Source organism: Panthera leo, chromosome B3 (assembly GCF_018350215.1).
Source record: "Panthera leo isolate Ple1 chromosome B3, P.leo_Ple1_pat1.1, whole genome shotgun sequence".
Lineage (NCBI taxonomy): Eukaryota > Metazoa > Chordata > Mammalia > Carnivora > Felidae > Panthera > Panthera leo.
Window position 1 is genome coordinate 42068585 of NC_056684.1, and position 23535 is coordinate 42092119.

Here is a 23535-nt window from a genome sequence, read left to right on the forward strand (position 1 = left end):
GTTTCAAGTGGGAGCTAGGGTGCTCCTGTCCACACTGTCTCAGGGCCTGGGAGCGGCAGGGCTGGGCTTCAGACTCTAGTCAGCATGATCCCAAGGGTTATTGGTCTTAACCTTCACACTTGGATTATGCTCTAGGGCTTTGGCTCCTCACGTACAAATGGCATTGGCAGTGCCACTGTATCTCTCACTGCACGGCTGTGAGGGTGGCTGCGTAACATACATGAGAACACATCAGAAACTCTAGTGTCCCAGATGGCTGGGGAGCACAGTGACACTGTGCCTCTGCCCCTCCCACCTTTCAGGCTCCGTCCTGTGCCTTCTTACCCTCAGGGTACATGGAGCCTCTGGCAACCTCTGAAACCACGCGGCAGAAGGGGATCAGCTCCTGAGGAAGGGCTGACGGGTGTGGACCTCACTCACCCTGATTCTGGTCATCACAGAGGGGAGGGGCAGCCAGGGAAGAACAAGGGACAGCGAGCAAAGGTTGCTGTTAACACCCAGCATGCACCGTCCCATCCCTGGTCACTGGGCATCTGACTGGTGAGTAGGCGCATTTTTCTGAAAGGATATTTTCCACTAGAGATCTCATTAGCGGTTGTGGCTCTAGGACATCTACTAGACCATTTGGGAGTGAAGACTAAGTAATTCGATACATTTCCGTGTGTTCAAAGACTTAAATGCTCCCCAGCCTGTTCACTTTTCCTAAGGCTGAGCCAGGCTCGGAGAGTGTGGATTCCAACCTCACTGAGCGTTTTCAAGCTTTTCCTTCCTCCACTGGGTAAGAACAAAACACAGGTAGGCATTTCTGTGAATGCTTCAAATTCCAAGGGGCAGCCAATCGGAGCTCAGATGTTATCAGAGAGAAATCCAGCAGGAGGAGTAAAATGGCCACACATGGAACGTTTCCTCATGGAGCTCTGCTCCACTGGAGGATGTCGGGCAGGGAAGGGTCACGGTCACATGCGAGCAAAGCTGACGGCCTTGTGTTAACCATAACAGTAGCTGTCGTCAACAGGGGCACTGGATGGTAGGCGGCTTCCAATCCAGTTTTGTCCACGTGGACCAAACAGACGAGCAAACAGAGTGGTTTAAGCAGTGAACACGGAGGTGTTTGCCATCTGATGGTGCCGGGATGGAGCAGAGGGGTTTTCGGTTCTGCCCTCGGGAATGGGTAGAGTCCGTTACTGGTGGCCCTGGTTGGCTACTCATTCAGTAACAGCTAAGGAGACATTTGCTGAGTATCCACCTTGCACTGGAGTGGTGGCAGGTACTTGGCTCTCCAAGGTTAGCGAACTGTGGGTGCTGTCCCTCACCTGGACCACCAGGCTGAGGACGAAGGAGCGGGCAGACGGCGCTAAATCAAAGCGTGGTTACAGGAGCACAGAGCCCTTCCCAGCCCAGAGCTCATTCCTCCCCGTCCCTCCAGAGCCAGACTTCTCAAGGGGTGTCCATACATGCTGGCTTCCTTCCTTTCCCTCACCGGGCCACTCCACACAAATGGCCCTCCATGGCACGAGGGCCAGTGGCCAGCTCTCAGACCTTCACCTTCTCGACAACTCAGCCGTGCCTCCGGTGGAATGAAACACGCCCGCTCTTAGCATCAGGACCCCTGGCTTTCCTCCTATCAGCTGCTGCTGCTCCTGAATCTGTCTGGGCATCCCTTTCTCCTTACCACGGTCTTAAATGGTGGCTTCCTCAGCTCTGCTTTGAACCCCCCTTTTCCTCTCGCCTCATGCTCTTCCTCTCCTATGGCTGTAGTCATTGTATGGCAACACCCCTGAATCCACATGCCCTTAACTGTGCAGGCTTATACCCCCTCTCTAGTTCCACCTGCACGTGTGTCTAGCACGGTCCCACGCCGAACCCACCTTTGTCTCCCCAGGGAGCCACCATCCACTCACTCATCCCGCCCTTTCCCTCTCCCATATACCCAAGGGGTCACTGTGCTCAATCCCTCACCAGTCATCTCTACCCTTGTGGCTGCCATCACAGTCTGTGCCACCGTCCTGCCAGGATAAATGCCTCCTAGCAGACCCCAAATCAACAGACATACTCGCGCACCTACTGGTCACTGCAGAAGTTCCTATTTCGCCCCGGGCCTCTTCTGCGGTCTGCGGCACAGTGTTTATGGGAACGTGAGGGTGACTGACCCGCCCCCCGAGGCCCATCCATACCTGCGTCTCAGGGTCATTAGAGCCGAGGCTGGCGGCCCCCAGCTTGACCACTTCAGCGAGCTGGGTGATGGTGGCTGCCGACGACTGGGCTGCCTGGGCCAGCTTGTCCGGGGTGGACGCAGCCCCTGACACCAGGAGTTTCGTGTCTTCCACCAAGGCCTTGGCTGTCTTCAGAATGTTCTCCCTGAGAAAGGGGGGAGGGCAGAGAAGACGGGGACAGACAAAGGTCAAAGTTTGGCTACCAGCAATTAGGAAGCAAAGAAACCCTTCATACGGGGCTTTTTGTAACAGGGCTTTGAAAAAGAGAGGTGATGTGTTTCCCCTCCCTTATCAGGGGTACTCATTTTCTGTGTAGGAAAATTGGGAGAGGAGAGCAAAGTCAGCCCAGTATCCACCTAGTCGATTAATAGTAAACTTCCATGAAAGACTCAGGCCCGCCAGTTTGGCCCCCAACCCTGTAGCTCAGTGAGAGGTCAGCTGGGTCCTGGAATGGGTGACAGCATTGGCAGTCTCCTCCCTATCCCGGCCCTGGGACTGAAGAGAGGAAGAAAGGTGACAGACATGTGGCAAGGCTACTGGGGAGCGGGGGTGGTTCTCTAACAGCAAGTGGAGACCCCCGCACCAGCCTCCGGGAGCAGGGCCTAAAGAGGCAGTCTGGGAGAGACAGTAGGCTCAGAGCCCCACTCCCCATTTATGTAAGAGCTAAATGTGGCTGTCCTGGCCACTCCCACGGGGGTTGGGAGCAAATGAGAGGCACATCTTTTCAGCTTGGCAAGTAGAAGATCAAAAAGCTGTCTTCTGCCAGAGCAGGCTGGGTTCAGGCTGTGAAAGGCACAAAGCTGGAACATGACTACATGTTTACAGTTGGCAAGAAGGGCTTGTTTTGATTATGTGGTTCACTTTCTCCCCTTGAGCATCTTATTGAAATCAACATGGATAACCGCATTTCTGGCTTCTGAGCAGTCTCTAACATCCATCAGGCCAGCCTGAACCTCTCCAGATCCAGGAGCCCCCAGGACGACCTCCCCTCCCATACCTGTGGTCTGCAAAGGTCTCGTTGTTCTCTGCATTCAGGGTCCCTGCAGTCGCAAACATGATGGTGGTGTCCAGGTCGGCGATAATCCCAGACACGGCAGTGGCAGCTGTGATACATGCCTGGGTCCCCTTGTTCCCAGCCTGGAGAGCTGACAACACCAAGGACACCTGTAGGCACAGAGAGAATGCCAGGGGGAACAGGGAAATGGAAAAGATGTAACCCAAAGATTTTCAGACTCAAACATCACTGAAAAAAAAAAAAAAAACAACTCAAAAAACAGAAAAGGAGGGAATTCTTCCAAACTCATTTTATAAAGCCAAAATTACCCTGATACCAAAGCCAGACAAGGATGCCACAAGAAAAGAAAATTGCAGGCCAATACGCCTGATGAACATAGACGCAAAAATCCTCAACAAAATATAGTGAACTGAATTCAAAACATTAAAAGGATCATACACCATGATCAAGTGGGATTTACTCCAGGGAGGCAAGGATGATTCAACATCCACAAATCAGTCCATGTGGTACCCCAACAAAGGATAAAAACCTTTTGATCATCCCAATAGATATAGAAAAAGCATCGGACAAAATTCAATACCCCTTGATAATAAAAACTCTCAACAAAGTAGGTATAGAGGGTATGTACCTGAACATAATAAAGCCCACATGATAATCCCACAGCTAACATCATTCTCAATAGTGAAAAGCTCAGAGCTTCTCTTCTAAGATTAGGAACAAGATAAAGATCCCCACACTTGCCATTTTTATTCAACGGAATATTGGAAGCCCTAGCCAAAGCTATCAGGCAATTCAGAGAAATAAAAGGAATCCAAACTGGAAAGGAAAAAGTCAAACCGTCACTATGTGCAGATGACATATTGTATACAGAAAACCCTCAAGACTCCATCTAAAACTGTCAGAAGTAATCAATGAATTCAGTAAAGTTGCAGGATACAAAAACAATACAGAAAAATCTGTTATATTTCCCTAATACGGAATCATCAGAGAGAAATTAAGAAAACAATCCCATTTATACAAATGCATTGAAAAGAATACAAGACCTAGGAATACATTTAACCAAGGAGGTCAGACACCTGTGTATAGAAAAACTATAAGACATTAAAGAAAGAAGTTGAAGAAGGCACAAATGGAAAGATTCTCCATGTTCACAGATTGGAATGATCAATGTTAAAATGTCCATACTAGTCAAAGCTATCTACAGATTCAACACAATCCCTATTCAAATTCCAATGGCCTTTTTCACAGAAATACAACAAACAATCCTAAAATTTCTACAGAGCCACAAATGACCCTGAATGGACAAAGCAATCTTGAGAAAGAAGAACAAAGTTGGAAGTACCATACTCCCTGATTTAAAACTATATTTCAAAGTTATAGTAGTCAAAACATTATGGTACTGGCATAAAAACAGACATATGGATCAAAGGAACAGGCAAAGAATAAACCCAAGCATACAGTCAATTAATTTATGACAAAGGAGCCAAGAACATACAATGGAGAACAACAGTCTCTTGAATAAATGATGTTGGGAAAATTGGACAGCTACATGCAAAAAATTTAAATTGGACCACTGTCTGAGAGCATACACAAAAATTAAAAAGGATTAAATACTTGAATGTAAGAAGTGAAACCATGAAACTCCTACAGAAAACATAAGCAGTAAGCTTCTTGACATAAGTCCTGGTGATGAACTTTAGAATCTGACATCAAAAATGAAACAACAAAAGCAAAAATGAACAAGTGAGACTACAGAAAACTAAAAAGCTTCTGCACAGCAAAGAAACCGTCAGTAAAATAAAAAGCAGCCTACTGAATAAAGCATTTGCAAATCACATATGTGATAAGGGTTTAATACCTAAGATATGTAGATAAAACATACAACTCAATGGCAGAAGAACAATCTAATGATAAAAATGAGCTAAAGATCTGAATGGACATTTTCCCAAAGAAGACAAACAGATGGGCCACAGGTACATGACAAGATGCTCAAAGTCATTACCTATCAGGAAAATCAAAACCACTATGAGATACCATCTTGCACCTGCTGGCATGGTTATTATCAAAAAGACAAGAAAGAACAAGTGTTGGTGAAAATGTTGAGAAAAGGGGGCCCTCTTGCAGTACTGGTGGGAATGTAAATTGGTGTAGCCACTAGGGCAAACAGCAGGGAGTTTCCTCAAAATATTACAAATAGAACTATCATATAATCCAGCAATTTCACTTCTGGGTATGTACTGAAGAAAACAAAAATTCTAACTCAAAAAGATATGTACCTCCAGGTTCACTGCAGCATTATTTACAGTAGCCAAGCATTGGAAACAACCTAAATATCCACTGACGGATGAATGGATAAAGAAAATATGGGACCTATCATCCAGTGGGATATTATTCAGCCAGAAAAAGAATAAAATCTTGCCATTTGCGACAACATGGATAGACCTCGAAGGTCTAAGTGAAATAAGTCTGAGGAAGAAATGCCATTTGATCTCTCATATGTGGAACCTAAAATAGAATTTAAAAAGCCAAGGGGTGCCTGGGTGGCTCATTTGGTTAAATGTCTGACTTTAGCTCAGGGCATGATCTCACGGTCTGGTCTGTTGGTTCAAGCCCCGTGTTGGACTCTGTGCTGACAGCTCAGAGCCTGGAGCCTGTTTCAGATTCTGTGTCTCCCTCTCTCTCACTCTGCCCCTCCCTCCCTCCCTTCCTCCCTTCCTCCCTCCCTCCCTCTCTCTCAAAAATAAAAAAAACATTAAAAAAAAAAAAAAGGCAAGCTCACAGAGACAGAGAACAGACTGGTAGTTGCCAGAGGCAGGGGATGGGAGTTAGGAGAAATGGGTGAAGTTTTTTGTTTGTTTGCACGCATTGAATAAAAATTAAAACAAAACAAAACCCAACCAACCAGCCTCACAGAAAAAGGGATCAGGTTCCTGGTGGGAATGAAGTTGTGTTTTGAACAAAGGTGGTTAAAAGGCATAAACTTCCAGTTACAAAATAAGTACTAGGGATGTAGCATTCATCCATATTATACAGCAGGGTTAAGAGTAAATCTTAAAAGATCTTACCACCATGTCTTATCTACATGAGATGGTGGACTGTAACTAAACTTCTTGTGGTAATCATTTTATAATACACAAGACAGATAAATCATCATCCGGTACAGCCTAAACTTAGTGCCTTTGTCAATTGCATCTCAAAACCAGGGGGAGAAAAGTACAATACAAAAACACTTAATTTCCTCTCTGGGACTCAATGCAGCTGATGGGTTAACAACACAGTTTTGGTGTCAACATCACAGGCTGAATACCAGTGAATATCATTCACTGGCTAAACAACTTTTTTTTTTTTTTTTTTTTAAATGTTTGTTTATTTTTGAGACAGAGAGAGAGCATGAACGGGGGAGGGTCAGAGAGAGAGGGAGACCCAGAATCTGAAGCAGGCTCCAGGCTCTGAGCTGTCAGCACAGAGCCCGAAGCGGGGCTCGAATCCATGGACCGCGAGATCATGACCCGAGCCGAAGTCGGACGCTTAACCGACTGAGCCACCCAGGCGCCCCACAACTTTTTTTTTTTAATGTTTCTTTATTTTTGACAGAGAGAGAGAGAGAGAGAGAGAGAGAGAGAGAGACAGAGGCAGAGACAGAGCATGAGTGGGGAAAGGGCAGAGAGAGAGAGAGGGAGACACAGAATCTGAAGCAGGCTCCAGGCTCTGAGCTGTCACAGCTGAGCACAGAGCCCGACGTGGGGCTTGAACTCACAGACCTTGAGATCATGACCTGATCCAAAGTTGGACGCTCAACTGACTGAGCCACCCAGGCACCCCGGCTGGCTAAACAACTTTGGGCAAGCTGTTTGACCTTGGTTTCCTCATCTGTAAAATGGGGATATTATTTCTTGCCTATAAAGCTTGTTGGAGGAATAAGGAGGGAGGACGTATGTAAACTGTCTAGCATGACACATGATCACATACTAGGTGATGAGCAGGGAGATAATTTTAATAGGATTATGTTTGTGGAACCAGAAAGAAGTTCAGGCTCCTGTGAAAGGTGTGACCATTTGTGCCCTGCTCTGATAAGGTTTTCTGTAGAACAGCCTTCCGCTAACACTTGATATTCCTTCCTCTGGCTGCCTATCGATGAGAAATTCTTCATGGTCGACTCCACTGAAGCTAGAGCCCAGAGCAGACCTGCATGCGTCACCTCTCCACCCCGACACTCCCTTGAGCTATCACCTGTCACTAAATAATAATTCCAGTGACCTGAGAGTCCAGCAAGTTGGCTGTGTTCCCTCCAGCGCCTTTCAAGTCAGAAACCCTTCACTGCCACCTGCCACCCATCACCCCCTCTAGAAAACCCTCGCTATTCCTAGACACACTTTCCTATAACACAAAGCTAACCCCACACCCTTGCGTACAATTCTCCCCTGCTGTCAAGGGAAGCTGAGTTCCTCCCACGACCAGACCAGTTCCACTTGTGTGGCTTCCTGCCACATTCTTGCCACATCGGCCAGCTCCTCACTTCCCCCGCCTCTCATGCAGTGGGTCTGCCCCCTGCCTGCCGTGCCTCCCCTCCCCATTCTCCAGCCACTAACTTGCTCATCCTGCAGAAGCCAGCTCAAAGTCTCAGCTGTCCTCGTCCAGAGACACCAGCATGCTGTCCCTGGCCTCGGGGCAGCTCATTCAGCAGAGGTTAAAACAGCACGCGTCCAGCCAGTGACCGGAGGCTCTGAGTTGAGAGACAGTCTGGAGCTGTCGTATTAATCTCTCTGTGCCCACACATGCACCACCCTTGACTATGGCTGGCTCATAGAAGAGTCTGCAAAGATTCGTGAATGCATTTTCTAAAAATACAATGGCCGGGACAGAGGAGTTATAGCAACACTGAGAGGCACAGAGCTCGTATGCTCTCTTCCTTCTGCGCTGCTCACATCTTAGGAGAGGTGGTGGACACAACCCAGCATGCGGGGCAGAGGGCCCACTTCCCGAGCACCGGCCACATCCCAAGACTAGCCCACAAGGAACAGCTTCTCTTCCTCATTTGCCTGATTCTCCTTCCTGGAGTTAAATGCCACTATGTCCCACCAGGAAGAGAGATGGCCCGAGAATCAAGCATCTAGTTTCCAGAAAGAACTCTGAGGACAGGTGACAAAGGCCAAGACGAGTGATCATGAGAACGAGAGGGACGTTCTCAGCCAGATTCAAAGAGTCCGGAAACAGTGTCCTGCCTGCTACAAAAGCTGTGTGAGTTTACTGAGCAGCTACTAGTTCCTAGGGGACAAGGACATAAAGATGAGCAAGTGAAGCCTCTTGCAGCTGGTGGGAAGTTACAGACACAACCAGGACATGTAAGAAAGACACACCAGGTGGAGATGGGGGGCCAGAGCACGTAGCAAGAAAGCATCAAAAAGGCTGGTTTAGTCTGAACAGCTGATCCTCTGACTCTGAGCCTCCTCCGGGCAGGAGGTGGCAGGGACCCTCCGCTGGGAGAAGCAGTAAGACAGAGAACAGCTCAGGAAGATCATGTTGCTTGGACCTCTGCCTCCCCGCCTTCATGTGCCAGTTCCAAGGTCTTCAACAAGGGAACCCGGCCAGAGTAACTTCGACAAGGCAGGGCTTTGAAAGGAGGGAGAATGCCTTCCTCTGGCTGAGAGATTTATTTCCTCATCCTGTGGAGTCCGAGGAGGCCTGGGTAGTCCTGTGGGCTGCAGGAGACGGCCAGGCGTTGCTTGGCTTCAGCTGGCAGCCCTGTACAGAAAAGCATCTGTACTGGCAGCTGCCAGGTGAGGGGTCCCCCACCCGGCCCTTGAGTCCTGTGGCCAGGCTGCCCAACAGTGCAGAGCTCTGTGTCCTGGGGACCCAAGAGAAGGAGAGGGAGAAGCCAGCAAAGCACAGATGCTTCGGCCTGCAAAACAGCTGTCCTGAAAAAGGACTCTTAAGAAATGAGCAAAGCAGAAGAGGAGTGTACTTTGGGGCCATCAGGGAGCCACAGGAACGAAGGGATGCGGAGAAGCGGCTTCGTCGAGCAGGGTAGATTTCGTGGGAGGAGGGTGTCGGAAGGCAGCTTACAGAGGACAGCAAGTATCTGTGACACGTTGGGTTGTGTGTCTGGCACGATGCCAAGCAAGCACCTTCACGCTTATCACCGCATTTCATTTTCACAACCCTATGGGCCAGGAAATGTATTTCTCTGTGCTCATTCTGCAGGTGAGGGTACAGAGGCTCAGAAAGGTGAGATAACTTAGCTGAGACCCTGGAGCCCCACTCGCTACACCATGGGGTTGTCTCCACAAACAGCCGCTGCTATACTCTAAAAAGATCACGCAGGATCCTGCTCTTTCAACCAAGGTGCCGTGCGACTTTGGGTGCGGTGCTCAACCCTTGCACACCTCAGTCTCTTCTGGGAGGAAGGAGATAACCCAAAGAGAGCTTCAGGCCCTTCTTACTCAGTCCCCAGCACCTGGGAGCCTCCCTGAGAAGGAAGCCCAGGGGACAAGTGTCAAAAGGGGGCTCCTGGTACTCATGTGACTGTCATGTGGTCTTTCCAGTCTACCTACAAGAAAACCCATCAAGGAGGTGCACTGCTGGGGCCCTGACTTTCATGGGACAGTACGTCCCATGTTCGGAATTTCTCAGGGTTATGGATTACCCCGGCCCCCTTATGTGCCCCATCCCTGGGGAATCCCCGCATGAGGGGGAAGACCAGACCTGACTGGATCCTTTTTGGCTATAGTGTCCCGCTTATGTCACTGGTCACAGTGGGCCATTGAGGGCGGGTGTGGGTGACCGTGGCCGTGTCTGACCTGAGGGCTGCTCCTTACCTTCTCTGTGACTGCACGGGCACACTCGATGAGCTCCCTCTTGGTGTAGCTGTCCGTGGGGCACACCTGGAGGGCCCCCGCCTTCTGCACCAGGAAGATGCAGCCGTGGCCCAGGTCCTGCACACGTGTGCGAATCTGGAAGCCGATCTGCGGAGGCAAGCCCGGGGTGGGGAAAGAGAAGCATGAGGGATTCTGCCATTGAGGTCTCCCCTATGTGGAAAATTTCTCCTACGTCCTATGGGAGCCTGGCTAGGAAAATTCCACTGCTGTTAGGAGTCTGTGCTTGGTGGAGTATGGAATTTCATTGATTTTACTTCCCCTTTTAGAGACTGTAAAATGCCCACGGTCCCCAGGAAGCAGGCCTACACCTCATCCTGCTAGCCTAAAGGCTTTCTGATATTTGTTACCTTTTCCAGTGAACTGCCAACTTCTATCTGAGCCACCTGATAGGTATGTTCATTAGATGAACTCTGTGGGGGCAATTATTAGCCATTCAAGCACTTATTGAGCCCCTACTGTGTGTCAGGGCCTCTTCTAAGCAGGTATTGCATTTGCTTTCATTTATTCCGCACAACAGTCCTAAAAAGTAATTAGAAGTTAAAAATATACAGCTTTAGTAAGAAGCATAAAGCTTGCAGATTCTTGCAACATCGGGATGTTTCCAATCAGAACGACCCCTTCCTCAGCTATATCCACACTGGGCCCAGGCTGCCTATCAGGCAGGGTTGAGGTTTCCTTAAAAAGGTATATTTTCAGAGCTAAAGGCTCAGCAGGCACGCATTCTTTTAATGACCTCTGGGTCATGTGATTATAAAAGGTACTTGGCCTAAAAGAACCCAAACGAGCTCCACTATGGATAAGCTGCCAGCTGTCTCTTTATTGGGTAATAAATTCCACTGCCCAAAGTGTGCATTCCTCTGGTGATTTCACATCAATTTTCATTTGGGTCTGATCAATACAGCTGCCATAAATAATCTGCCCTCCAGCTGAAGTAAGCAACTAAAAACAAAAAACCGTAAGCTCTCGTGAACAAGCATTATTTCCAAGACTCCACGATAGCAAGAAGCCGTGGCTTCTCCTTCCAGCTATTCTACCAAGAATAGCTACTAAGATCTCTGGTGTCTCGAGTAAAAGCTGGGAGATCTGGACCACCTGGGTGCTATCTTCCAGTATCGTCCTATTAGGAAGGGGGGCTTTGGGCAGTCAAGGGAGCTGCAAATGTTAACTCTGTTATTGAAACACATAATGCTTTTGGGAATATAGGTACTTCCCTTGACCTTTTAAGGCCGAAAGCATGTTTAAATCCATTTAATAGAAAATTGTCCTGATCCAGAAAGTGGAACTTCGGCTCTTTTGGGGATGCTGAGAAAGCTTCACGATCAGGCAGGCCAGGTTTCTTATGGACTATCTCCAGTCCGATTCAGCCCACTCAGCAGAAACGCCCCTGAAATGTAGCTGTTTGCTGTTGGTTTAAACATGAGGCCCAGCTGAAGTAGGAGGATGCCCCATGAAAGCTGAAAACTCAGCCTGGCTCTCGAGGCTTTTTCAGATCCATGTACTTTAACCAGAAACACTTGAGGCTCAGCACTAATCCATAGGCAAGAGCTCTGTGTCAAGGATGCCTACAGAGCTCTAAATGACAGGTGCTGCTGGGAAAGCACAAATGGAGGAAGAAACATATGATTTCAAAATAAAAACGACTTCACTAGTCAGACCTCAATGACAGATGAAGAGACTGTGCAGAGACTGAAGAGAAGTGATCAGAGCCACCCTCTGCCCCCTACCCCCCCCCCCCCCCAAACCTCTCATGGAAAGTCAACATGTAAAATTGTTATCATCTGTTATTAAGTATACCTTTCCTATAGGAGTCAAAACTTCTTTGACTTAATAAAAAGTCAACAATAAGGCTAAATGAGCCAAAGTTTAAATGTCAGACTCTGAAGGCCAGATATAGATAGCCTTGGCCACCAACTCATTTCTATATTTTGATTTGGCTGCAGTGTTGAGAAAATCCTGTTTTGTGCATAAGGCAAACAGGAGCGATTTTCCCCGTAGTCCCCTAAACCATAGCAGGCAGAGACTTGGCTCAGCCTGACATCTGCACAAGCCACCCAGCAGCCCACGGTAAGGTGCTGGTGGCCCCCAATGGGTTACCATTTGGCCCAGAGTATGTTCAAAAATACACACAGGTTTTCCTAATAGTTTTAAAAATAGCTGAATTATGTTTAAAAAGTGAGCCTTGAGTCAAACATGCAGGACTTTCAAAGCACCTCCCGGGGTCAGAGCTCTTAAGAGTGAGGTGGGTGACCTCAGTGCTAGGAAGGACCAGGCCCAGAAAGAACATTCTCCGTGCTCTGTTCCTACTTTCTCCTTGGAACCATGCCTGAGCTTCCGGTCTGCACAGTGGTGGGCACCAGGGCCAGCAGAGGTCTCTTAAATCACTCTCAAATCACCCTCGAGGTATGAGGGAGAAGGGACCTGCTCCTGCACTGTGTCGAGCCTGAAACCTATGGGCGGGCAGGACACTCTCATGCTCCCTCTGCACCCCTGCAAGAGGCCATGCTATGAAAAGCACCCCAATGTCCCGACGCTCAGCCTCTTCCTTGGAGAGGACATCGTGCACGTAGCAAAGGATCCTGTAAAGACGACTGTGGAGCTGGGACACTGATCATTAGCGATGAGATTCCAGTTAGGAAGCCCCGATGAAGACCGACACCAGAAAGCAAAAAGATGTGCCTAAAATAAGGCCACAGGTGTACAAGCCCGTGGGGTTCCTGGCCAATCCAGCCCTCAGTCTGGGTATCACGTCTGTGCCAGGTCACATGACTGCCTTCTTGGTTGCCATGCAATCCTCCTATATACTTGGCTGTACGGCCCTATGTGGACAGCATGCAGGAGGACAGAGGGTCACAAAGGACATGCTGAAATAGGCTTTGCGCACGTCCACAGGCCGAGGGCTGAACGCAACAAGAAGGGGAGGCGTCCCAGGATGCCAGCCCCACTCCTGGCCCTTGGCCCATGAGGGCAGCATGGGCAGCAGAAAGGCCCATGGACCCTGCTTCTGGCCGGCCCTCTCATGGACATCAACTCCCTGGGCGAGCCAGCTAACCTCCCAGGCCTCTGGTCCCTCACCTGTGAAATGGGACAGAAGCTGCCCTACCTCCCGGGGCTAACACACCACCAAGTCAAAGATATGTGTGTGAAAACATCTCCAAGTAGAAAGTGCCACGTGAATGTTCACTGCTGTGATAAGAGGAAGCTCGGTGAGGGGCAAAGAGCAAAGGCTGTGATGCCCTGGGTTTGAATCCCGGCATTTCCATGCATTATGTACTTACTTGAAACTTCACTTATTCCAAAAAGTTATTTCAAGTGGCTTCCACACTAACTCCTGTAGCTATGTGGTCTTGGACAATGTAAGCTCCCTGAACCTCAGCTAACCTGTGAAATGGGGAAGAACAAAGGTCTGTGCAGTTGTGACGGTAAATGAGGCCGCAGCCGTCACGGGTGTGACGTGTGGTATGGACCTGATGAACGCCTCTCATCGTATTCTTTTCTACGTGAGACAGAGCAGGCGTTTACGTAAAAGGGGATGACAGAAGCAACATACTCTATTGCAGTGTCCCAGAACATCCTGTACTGCTGGAGGAACATCCGAGAAAGGGAATGTGTCTTGAAGACTGTATTCAAAAAAGATAAGGGCTTTAAAAACGTTAACTTGTCAAAGCAACACTGCAATTCTCAGCAAACAGGACCAATCCCCAGGGTGATCCGCCTTACCACCAGGGTGTGTTATAAAGGAATATTGCTCAGAGACATCCAACTTGGGGTTTTAAGTTGGCAACTTTAGTCAAAGCATTACTCGAACGGCAAGAAAAGCCTTCAATTCCCTTCTTGCCCAAATAAAATGGGCATTGTCTCCTGGTTTTATGCCTTGGGGGAAATTGGAAGTCTGGCCTTTATGAAATTTTGGATCAAATTTCAAGTGGAGGGGGGGTCTCAGAAATCCTGATCATCTTCTTTACTACATAAAACTAAACAAAACGTACAGATTTTTCTCAGGCTTCCAAAACCATCATATCTGAAATCAGGTCACATAATTGCCTGGGAGAGCTTATGAACACTGAAGAGGCAACAAATGGCTATTATGACAGGCTTTGCAAATTTCTCCTTAAAAGGAGAAATCAAAAGTGTACAACAGAAGCAAAGAATCACTTCCCACCTATAGAAACTGTGTCCTGGAGTGGAAAGTTTTAGAGAATTCTAGAGCAGACACTCGTCTCATTTTTTGGGAAAAGGCTGTGGTTCTTGCCACAGGCTCTTGACAAACGTTCCCGCCGGCTTTGGAGACAGGCAGTATTACACATGTCCCAGCAGAGTTTTCTCCAGAGACAAAGCTGTAGTCACTAGAGCCTTCCCCTGGCATTTATATTCAGGACTTGGGGCTCATAGGATCTACATTTCCTTTTTTAAGGAGAGCAGTGATCTTCGATCGTGAAGTTGCCTGAGGGTTTTAGTTTTTATGAAGAAAGTAGTTTTCACGGTGATGTTAACAGGAGTTGAGTTTCCCATGGAAGCAGCAGCAGATAAAGCTCCTGCTGGATGTTCAGAGGGCAGAATTGGGACCTGTCCGGGAACGGTCACATTCCGGGAAAGCCCAAAGCGCTGACTCGGCACAGCCTACAGGACTGCGGCCGGGGGAATGGCTTCGTATTTGCCCTGAGTATAAATACTTTCACATGCTGTGATGTGGGGCCCTCTTGGATATAAAACTAATTCCAAAGTCTTGGAAAAAAAAAAAAAAAAAAACTACATTGCTTTAGGGATCTCCCAACCTTCTCAGTTTTCCCCTAAATATCTGTCTGGCAAATGCACACAAAGAATTTTCCTGAGCAAGCCACTGGTAATTTTATATTCTCGCTGCCCCCTTTTGCTTCAGGTCACACTGCTCTTGTGTCTGGAATGTAAAACATAACTCAAGATGCAATGGTGAAAAGGGAGAACCTTAATGAAAACGTCAGCTGCTACAAACGCAGGGCCAGGAACTAAAGTCATTTTGTGTTGTGCTTTTAACGATACCTTTTCTTTCCCGGCTGCTCTGGCATTATTTTGTATTTTGCTTCATGCTCTGGGTTGCAGTAAGAAAACCTGCTTGTTTCACACATGGGCCGGGTAGCTGCGAAGAACTCAGATGTGGAAAGGTCTCCACAGATCATGGGCTCTTCACTCAGTAACTCAGGCAGGTCAACATCTGAACCAACCAGACAAATGTAGATTCCGTCTTTAAAGATTTCTACAAACAGAGATCCGAACCTTCCCCACAGCCTGTTAGTGTTTCAGTCCTACAAAGCCTAACATTGCTTCCTTCTGTCCAAACTGTTCCTTTCTGTAACCCAAGTTCCCTTACATTTATTCAGGAAATTCAAAAGCATGAGTAAAATCAAACGAGTTATAGGAGTCCAGATGATCTTACTAACACAGGGAGCCTATTTAAAAAAAAAAAAAGATTGGGCAGGGGCCACCTGTGTGGCTCAGTCGGTTAAGCATCGGCTTCAGGTCATGATCTCACTGTTCGTGGGTTTCAGCCCTGTGTCGGGCTCTGTGCTGACAGCTCAGAGCCTGGAGCTGGCTTCAGATTCTGGGTCTCCCCTTCTCTCTGATCCTCCCTTGCCTGTGCTGTCTCTCAAAAAATAAACATTAAAAAAGAATTAAAAAAAAAATAACAGGACTGTGTAAAGAATCAACAGAATCCTGACTGGGGTCAAGGTGGGGAGATCTGACGATTTTTCTTTCTTGGTAGTAACTTAACAGACTCATTACAAACAGAATTATTCATGCTGCAGCCTTAATACTCAACCATACTACAATCTCAAAATGCAGGCACTGTTAGAAACTTACATCATCCCATGCTAGATATATATGTATGCAAGTACATACATATGATACTCCTATTTACATGCGTTGTTACAACATATGTTAGCAAGTGATTTTGTTTTGGGTCATTCCTGTATTATCTCTGGGAGTCTTTGTAAAGACATACTTAGAATGGACTCCTAGGAGAAATGACACCAAGTAACCTGGGGACACGGGCTGTCACCACAAAGAGAAAGGTAGATCAGTCACAGCCTTCCATCCTGACAGCACGCTTCATTTAGGAATATCATATACAGGACCTGTGCTTCAGAAATGGCTATGCTAACTCCCACAGTATGTAGTTACCTTCATCTCCCCAGTGTCCCTATAATCGACTCCACTATTCTTTATTCCAGACTGAGCTTTCAGTCTCTAAGGAGCCGGGCGGTCGCTCGGGGAGGGGCACCTTCGGTGTGCTAACACTGGTATGGCTGCAGCATTCAGGCATGTGAAGCCCCCACCGGCTTGTTTGTTTCCCAGAGGACCACCCGATTACTTGGGGTATCAGAGATGAAAGCAGGTTCTTAGCAAGTGGCCTTTGGGACCAACCTCTCACCAAATTCAGAATCTTACAGGTGCAGGCATTCTAAGGCAAAGTCTGTGTTTGGCCACTAAGGAAAGTGCGTTTAGGGAAGGCAGGTAGGTAATACAGAGGGGTCCAAAGGAGATTATGGGGGGGTAGATCTTAGAAAGCCACCAACCATATCTGGACAAGACTTTGTTACACAAAAGCAGGCTACCCGGCCCTTAATCAGAGGCAGTTAACTCCCATACTTGGTTCTTCCAACATCTCTGTGAGCCTTTAGAAACAGGAAAATAATTGTGGGGGATGTGCTAAGCACGAGGATGATGGCAGCATGTGTTCTGCCCCGGGAGCCAGGTGATGGGCTGGAAGGGAGGTGAGCTGGCGAACACTCTCAGCAGAGGCCGTCTGTCTGAAAACCCACTTCCCCAGATGGACCCAGCTCTCAGCCTGTTGGCATCAGAAAGGACAGTGAGCTCTGAGCACAGCCCAGGGCTACTGGATCTGGACCTGGAGGGCTGGCAGGAGAGTAGTGAAAACTAAGCCTGGTTTCCGCTATCAGGCTGGAATCTTCTAGGGTGGAGCTACGCTATAAAGCATCCCCCGGGCGTGGGTACCAGTGTGCATGTGCTTCTTAAAACAGGGGCTTATGATGGCAGACCTCCTCTGGTTCCGCCGTGGCTGCTGCCATCTGGCCCTGGAGAGCCAGGTGCCCATAGTCACTGGTCATTTGTGAAGCCAGTCCTCCCAACTCCTCCGGGTTAGTAACCGACTTAGTCATCTGGAAAAAGAAAACAAGCAAGACACAAACACACATACACATACAGAGAAAAGCATGAGAACCACGTGTTAATATCACTGGAAGCCAAAGGGGTTCGTTCACTTTTAAGCTCTTGACTTGCGTGGGGGGCTGGGCACCAGAGAGGGCAATTCAAGCGAAGCCCATGCTGCGACGTGCACAACAGGCCAGGGCCCCTCTCAGGCCAGCAGGCCCTGGCCAGGCCAGTGGGCGACATGCTAGGCCCCGGCTGTGCAGCGTGGAGGCTGGGCCCTCACGGGCGTCCACTCCGGGAGGTGAGCGTGGCAGCCCCTGGCCCGGCCGGCCCTGCAGGTAGGCAGGAGAGTTCCCCAGGGAAACACGGGGGGCACGGGCCCCATGCAGTGCACATCCCTGGTCACATGCTTCTGCAGAGAGCTGACCTGGTCTCTGGGAACCCAGAAGCAGGTCCCACACGGGCAAGAGGGCATGAGGACAGGGCTGTTAAGGAAATCATGACTGAGGAGGGATGGGCGAGCCGGATGTCTGGGAGGACGATATTCAAAGAGAATATAGCTTTGTAGTAAATTTGTGCCAAAGAATAAGGTTTCAGCCACAAATTTAGTTAAGAGTACACTCTAGAGCACCTGGGTGGCTCAGCCAGTTAAGCATCTGACTCTTGGTTTCGGCTCAGGTCACACGTCTCTTGGTTTTTGTGAGTTCAAGCCCCGCACTGGGCAGAGTCTGCTTGGGATTCTCTCTCTCTCTCTCTCTGCCCCTCCCCCACTTGTGCTGTCTCTCAAAAATAAATAAACTTAAAAAAGAGTATACTGTAGCCTAAATGGTCGAGCTCTGCCTTTTCATTATCAGGATATTCAGCGTTTTCCTCCTGCTTCATAGAAAAACTTACTTAAGTTTACCCTACAAGGCTAACACAGTGGTTTCTACTTTTTCCTTTTCCTCCAACAAAATGCCTGTTGGTCGTCACAAGAGCAGTTTTAACTGCCACCCGGGAAGGTATCCTCAGTCTCTTGAGTAAGAGGCTTTGCTCCTGCCCTACCCTCTCCTCTCTCTTGGTGGCATTAGAAGACCTTGGCTTCAAAGGGCTTTAAAAAATGTTTTAAATGGCTCCATATTCACGGAGGCTGGATGGGAACATGTAGCCATCTAACGCAGGTGTACCAGGAAAACATCACAGGCTTTCTGGCATAGGCGTGGGCTCCCAAGAAACACACACGCTAAACACCCTGCGAGAGGGAGGGTGCTTTGTGTGAGCCCTGGATCCCGGGCAACCTGGCATGGCGAAGCGGACCCTTGCCAACCCAGGGTCCAGGCCAGCCAGCCTAGGAGCAGACATGCCATCCCAGGCGGGGCTCCTCAAGAGCATGCACATCAAGGATCAGGATGGGCCTGCTGAGAACCTAGCCTGCGAGAGGTTCCAGAAAACACCACGAGGCCACTCAAAATACCTTCATCTCTTGCTGCACTGTGCTCTCTGCTCAGAGAACTTGGCACAGGAGGGCCGCCCGATGCGACCTGTGCCCCGCCCTGGAGCGCCCTGAGCAGAACCAGCATGGGCCTGACTCCAGCTCTTTTAGTCGCCGAGACAGGCACTGCTCCTGTTCCCCCTCCCATCCCAAATCCTTTTAAGTACCAATGAGCTTGGCACAATCACAGAGTTTCTAAGAAGGAGTAGCAGCAGCCGGGGAAGACTTTGTGGTCCAAGCTCAACCTCTAGTGGACGTAAGACTACATGACAAAACCATCCAGAGGTGCTGGGTCTGGTGGGGCAGGAGCCAGGCCCGGGCTCAGTCCCTCGAGCTGGGAAGCCACCTCCTCTCTCAACTCAGGCTCATGTGGCAGCAGCAGACAAGCATCTTCCAAAATTTTATTCTGTGACCTCTGAGCCTTCAGAGGTTAAGAGGAGCTTTCTTACTACGTACTATGTATTTTTGAGGACACCATTTGTCATCTTTTGTATTATTCTTTTAGCATACCAAGATAGCATTCACTGTCTCTCAATGCCATTTTTATCTAAAGATGCATCTAATACAATTCTGATGGCAATACATTCTAAGAAAAAAGAAAAATTGAAAATTACCTCCAAAGGTTACAGGCCTTCTGTTGTCTGGGAAATTGATTTTACAGACCCATGCTGTTTCATTGTGCCTGACAGACTAGCATATCTTATTGTCCACAGACTGTAGCTTGATTCCATTAGACATTCTGTACTACCCCCATGTGTCTTCTCTTATACTGTAACTTGATAAAACACGTCCAGTCCTTGGCGAGGCAGATAGGATTTCTTTCTTTCCCCTTACCTCCAACTTCCTTCTCATTTTCTCTCCCTCCTTTGCTCCCCTGTCCTCATGCCCAAGTCTCAATTATCTGTAATTCCCTCTTGCAGCTTTTCCATGAAATCAGAGCTCCCACAGACGGGGGCGTCTAGACCATAGGCAGCTGGAGAGATCACAGATAAAGCACAGAGCTGGGGCCCATAAGGAACGAGAAACATGGAGTCATCTCTCTCCAACACAGACCCTGATTTGATGACTCAGTGGTGGTAGTGGAGGACAACAGGGCAACCAACAGTGGGTGGGGCAGCTCTTTTCCTCTTACCATTTCCTGAGCTGTTACCGCAATGGCTTTGGAGTATTTAACCACAGTCGTCTGATAGTCGACAAATGTTCCCTTTGGTTCTGGAGGAGTGCCTTCATCCAGCTACAGAGGAGAGAAATAAGCACCCACATGTCAGGAGAGGACAGTTGAAGGATGGACTGTATTTTATTAGAATCAGAACTTTGAAAATGGAGACGCCCACAGAATTTCTTTGGCTTAGAGTCAACAGCATCCCTCAGCTTTGGCAATAAGGGCTTTAACAGAAGTGCCAAGATGGCACTCGGGGTACAGAGGCAAGGAGGTCCCAAGCCTTGTCTGAGAGGAGAGGGAGGGCACTCCAGAGGAAGGGCATTTCTGCCAACTCTTACCAGGGGAGGAGTCTGCCACACACAAAAGGTGGGGAAGATGTTCCAAGAAGCAGGGTTAGAGTTCAAGCATATGGCAGTGGGCATGAGCCAGACACTTCTAGGGAAGCACAGAATGACAGAAGATGACTCAGGAGAGGAGGCAGAATCTACATCCTGAATGGCTTCCCTAGGACTGGTGTAGCCCACAGAGTGTACACCCTCGAACTCTCACTTCTGATCTAGGTTGGGGAAGACAAGGAATTGGAACCACTAGGAACAACTTGCTGCTCATCTGACTGAAAGCAACAGGAATTGACAAATGGCAGACATCACTGTGGGGGGAAGAGGTGGAACAAGTGGGACGGTGACTCTGTCCCTTGAAGGGTTGGGGGCATACTGGTTCAGAAGCCCTGGTTCCAGGGCTTGTGAGGGGGCCTCAAGCTGGTCGCTTATACTCTGAGTCTCAGGTCCTTCAGTGGAGACTTCCTAGCGTCAGGCTGTTGTAGGGCACATCAAGTGAGATGAAGGAAGAGATGATGACCAGGATAATGAAGATGATGATGATGATGATGTCAATGAGCACTATGACGATGAGAAAGGCAACCCATGTCTACCACCATCATCATCGCTACTGTCGCCACTGACTGCAGAAAGGTATTCCAGGTAAGGACGTAGAGGAAAAAGAAACAAATACAGGTAGAGGGAGTATAGTGAACAGAAGAGGGGCTGTTGAGAGCATGGGGATGAAGCTGGTCTGTCTGATGAAGAACCTTGAAATCATGGGGAAAACGTGGGGTCCGGGGTAGGCAACGACAGTCTGAAGTCTGGGCAGAGACCAAGGGGCGAATCACTACAGCCTACGTGTGATGTGGCCGCACAGTTCGGGAATATAATTGCCATCAAAGCCTCAGCACAAACCCCAGGGTGGATTTGTCTAGGCTTCCTTGCCAAGGATAGAGCTGCTTTCTAAGTCTCCAATGCACTATGGGGACCCTGTTGGTCAAATGAGGACTGAGTTGTGGACTCCTTCTCTCTGTAGAGACTGACTGGGCATCTTCTAAGTGTCCAGCAATGTGCTGGGAGACTTCATACGAAATGTGCCCTAACCACAAACACACCAGGATGCTGGAGCTGGAGGGCAGCTGGGAACACAGGGGCTTCAGGCTACTGTGACAAACTTACCAATCTGAGGACAATGACACAATTAAGATCAAAGGGGCCGAATTTTTGGATTCCAGATTTCTTTAGTTTAAAGAACTTTCCTTTACTCTGAGATTTTAATTATAGCCTTCCTACTTTTTTTGAGGGGGATGTTAACATAACCTTTCTTGCAGGAAACAGTAGTGATGCAGATAGCAGGTTTTTTTGTTTTCATCTCCATCCCTGATCAAAAAGAATAAACCACCACCACCACCATCTAATAACCCAAACAAAAACTCAAACAAAGAAAAGGCAGTGGGTCACAAGAGTCCCAAGGCCGAGGGCCACTAACCTCATTGAATGAGGAAATCGAGGTTCAGAGGGCTTGAGTTCTTTATCCCAGGTAGACCAGAAAGTTGATTGCTTCATATTAACCCAAACCTTCTGGTGCTTAGACATGGAGAGAGAATTCCAAAAAGAACCTCCACAGCAGAAGCACCAAAAGTGGTGTAAACTGTGTCCACGTTAGAATCAACTTTGGGCGCACGTTGGTTTTTTTCCGCCAGTCGCTCAATGGCTTTAAGAAGTTCAGACGATGATGCTAACAGTGTATCAATAATGTAACCAAATAACCAGGACTAAGAATGTGTGCCAATCCTAATACTTCAACGCTTAGGGGTTCAAAGGATCTGGAATATCACTTAGCCCAAAGTGTGTAGTGATGGGCAGTTTGGGGTGAGCTGAACGAAAGGAGAATGGGGAAGAGGCACTAGGTGGTTCACTGGGCTTTGGCTGGCAGGTCTGGGTAGGTCCGAGTGTAGGGGTACCAATAAAACCCTACTTGTATACCCTATGGAATTTAGGAAAAAAACCCCTTTGTTCCCGGCCTCTGTGGGTCGTGCCATTAGCAGTTCCTAATTATTGCTATCAGTTCACACTGGACTTCTCTCCCCAGTCCTTCAGAGAGAATCAAGTGTGTCCTGGGCTGAGTGAGAGAGCAGCTGTCAAACGACTGACAACAGCCAGTACAAGAGCTGCTTTCTTTGCTGAAAAGCCGTCACAATATGGTAAGGCTCAAAGGCTATCAAAAAAGACTTCAAGAATCTGACTTCCACATTCCAGGGATTGGTGGAACCCTTCCCCATCATTGGGGTGATTCTGGAAAACACCTTCTCCTAGGAAGAAGGAGGTTATCATTTGAATTTCTAATTTGTATTGAGAAAACCTGAGCTCCATTATTTAATAACCTTGGTAGGCACATGGCTTACTTTCAAAGTTCTGGTGTTCTGACTCCTGGAAGCCAAACAAACCCATAGAGACTTACCCAAAGGCCTTTAGAAAGAGGGGAACTTCACTCATTTTCTGCCAAACTGTCCATATTTGAGGCACGAGAAGCCCACAGCAGAAATTACTGGAGGGCTCTGACAAGGCACGCCTGGGGTCTCTGAAGGAGCCCCAGCATCTCAGCCTGGATTGTGATGTTTGAGGAGAATTATCCTAATTACAGCTTCGGGCTATCACCTCTTTATGGAGATATGAACCAACCAATCTTCTCTAAATTAGCAATTAAAGACCACTTATTATCCTGAAAAACTGTAATAATGTACTCACAGTCTGACAATGGACATTTCAAAACACAGACAAAATCTCAAGTTCTTGGCCGTGCTATCCCAGAATGGCAATTAGATATTGACAAACAATTGTTAATTTTAATGACTATCAAACAGATAAGACGAGTGAAGGATTCCTTGGGGAAAGAGCAGGAGACACTCTCCAGTCTTACTTCTCTACTGATCCAAGTCAACGGAGGGGTCATTGCAGGAGAAATAATTCTCACATTATCTCCTATGCCCGTTGCCCACAAGAGTTCACTACAGGCTTTCACAATACTACTTCAGTGGTTTCTGCATTTGTAGATACCAAAACCATGGGGAGATTTAAAAAATACAGAGATTCCGGGGCACCTGGGTGGCTCAGTCAGTTAAGCGGCGGACTTCAGCTCAGGTCATGATCTCACGGTTTGTGGGTTTGAGCCCCACATCGGGATCCGTGCTGACAGCTCAGAGCCTGGAGCCTATTTCAGATTCTGTGTCTCCCTCTCTCTCTGCCCCTCCCCTGCTCATGCTCTGTCTCTCTCTCAAAATTAAATAAACATTAAAAAAATATAGAGAGATTCCTAGGCTCAACCCCACAGAG

The 23535-nt window shown here is 48.2% G+C and overlaps 1 protein-coding gene across 3 annotated transcripts in view; it reads right to left on the reverse strand.

The window, feature by feature from the left end:
* TLN2 (talin 2) overlaps positions 1 to 23535 on the reverse strand; it is a 435350-nt gene that overhangs the window by 39800 nt on the left and 372015 nt on the right. For all 3 annotated transcript variants that reach the window (XM_042941831.1, XM_042941832.1, XM_042941833.1), the window contains 5 exons: positions 19853 to 19954; positions 17138 to 17257; positions 10044 to 10190; positions 3211 to 3377; positions 2175 to 2358 (listed from right to left, as the gene is read on the reverse strand). In XM_042941831.1, the coding sequence (XP_042797765.1) occupies positions 2175 to 2358; positions 3211 to 3377; positions 10044 to 10190; positions 17138 to 17257; positions 19853 to 19954 (720 nt within the window). The remainder of the gene's footprint in view (positions 1 to 2174; positions 2359 to 3210; positions 3378 to 10043; positions 10191 to 17137; positions 17258 to 19852; positions 19955 to 23535) is intronic.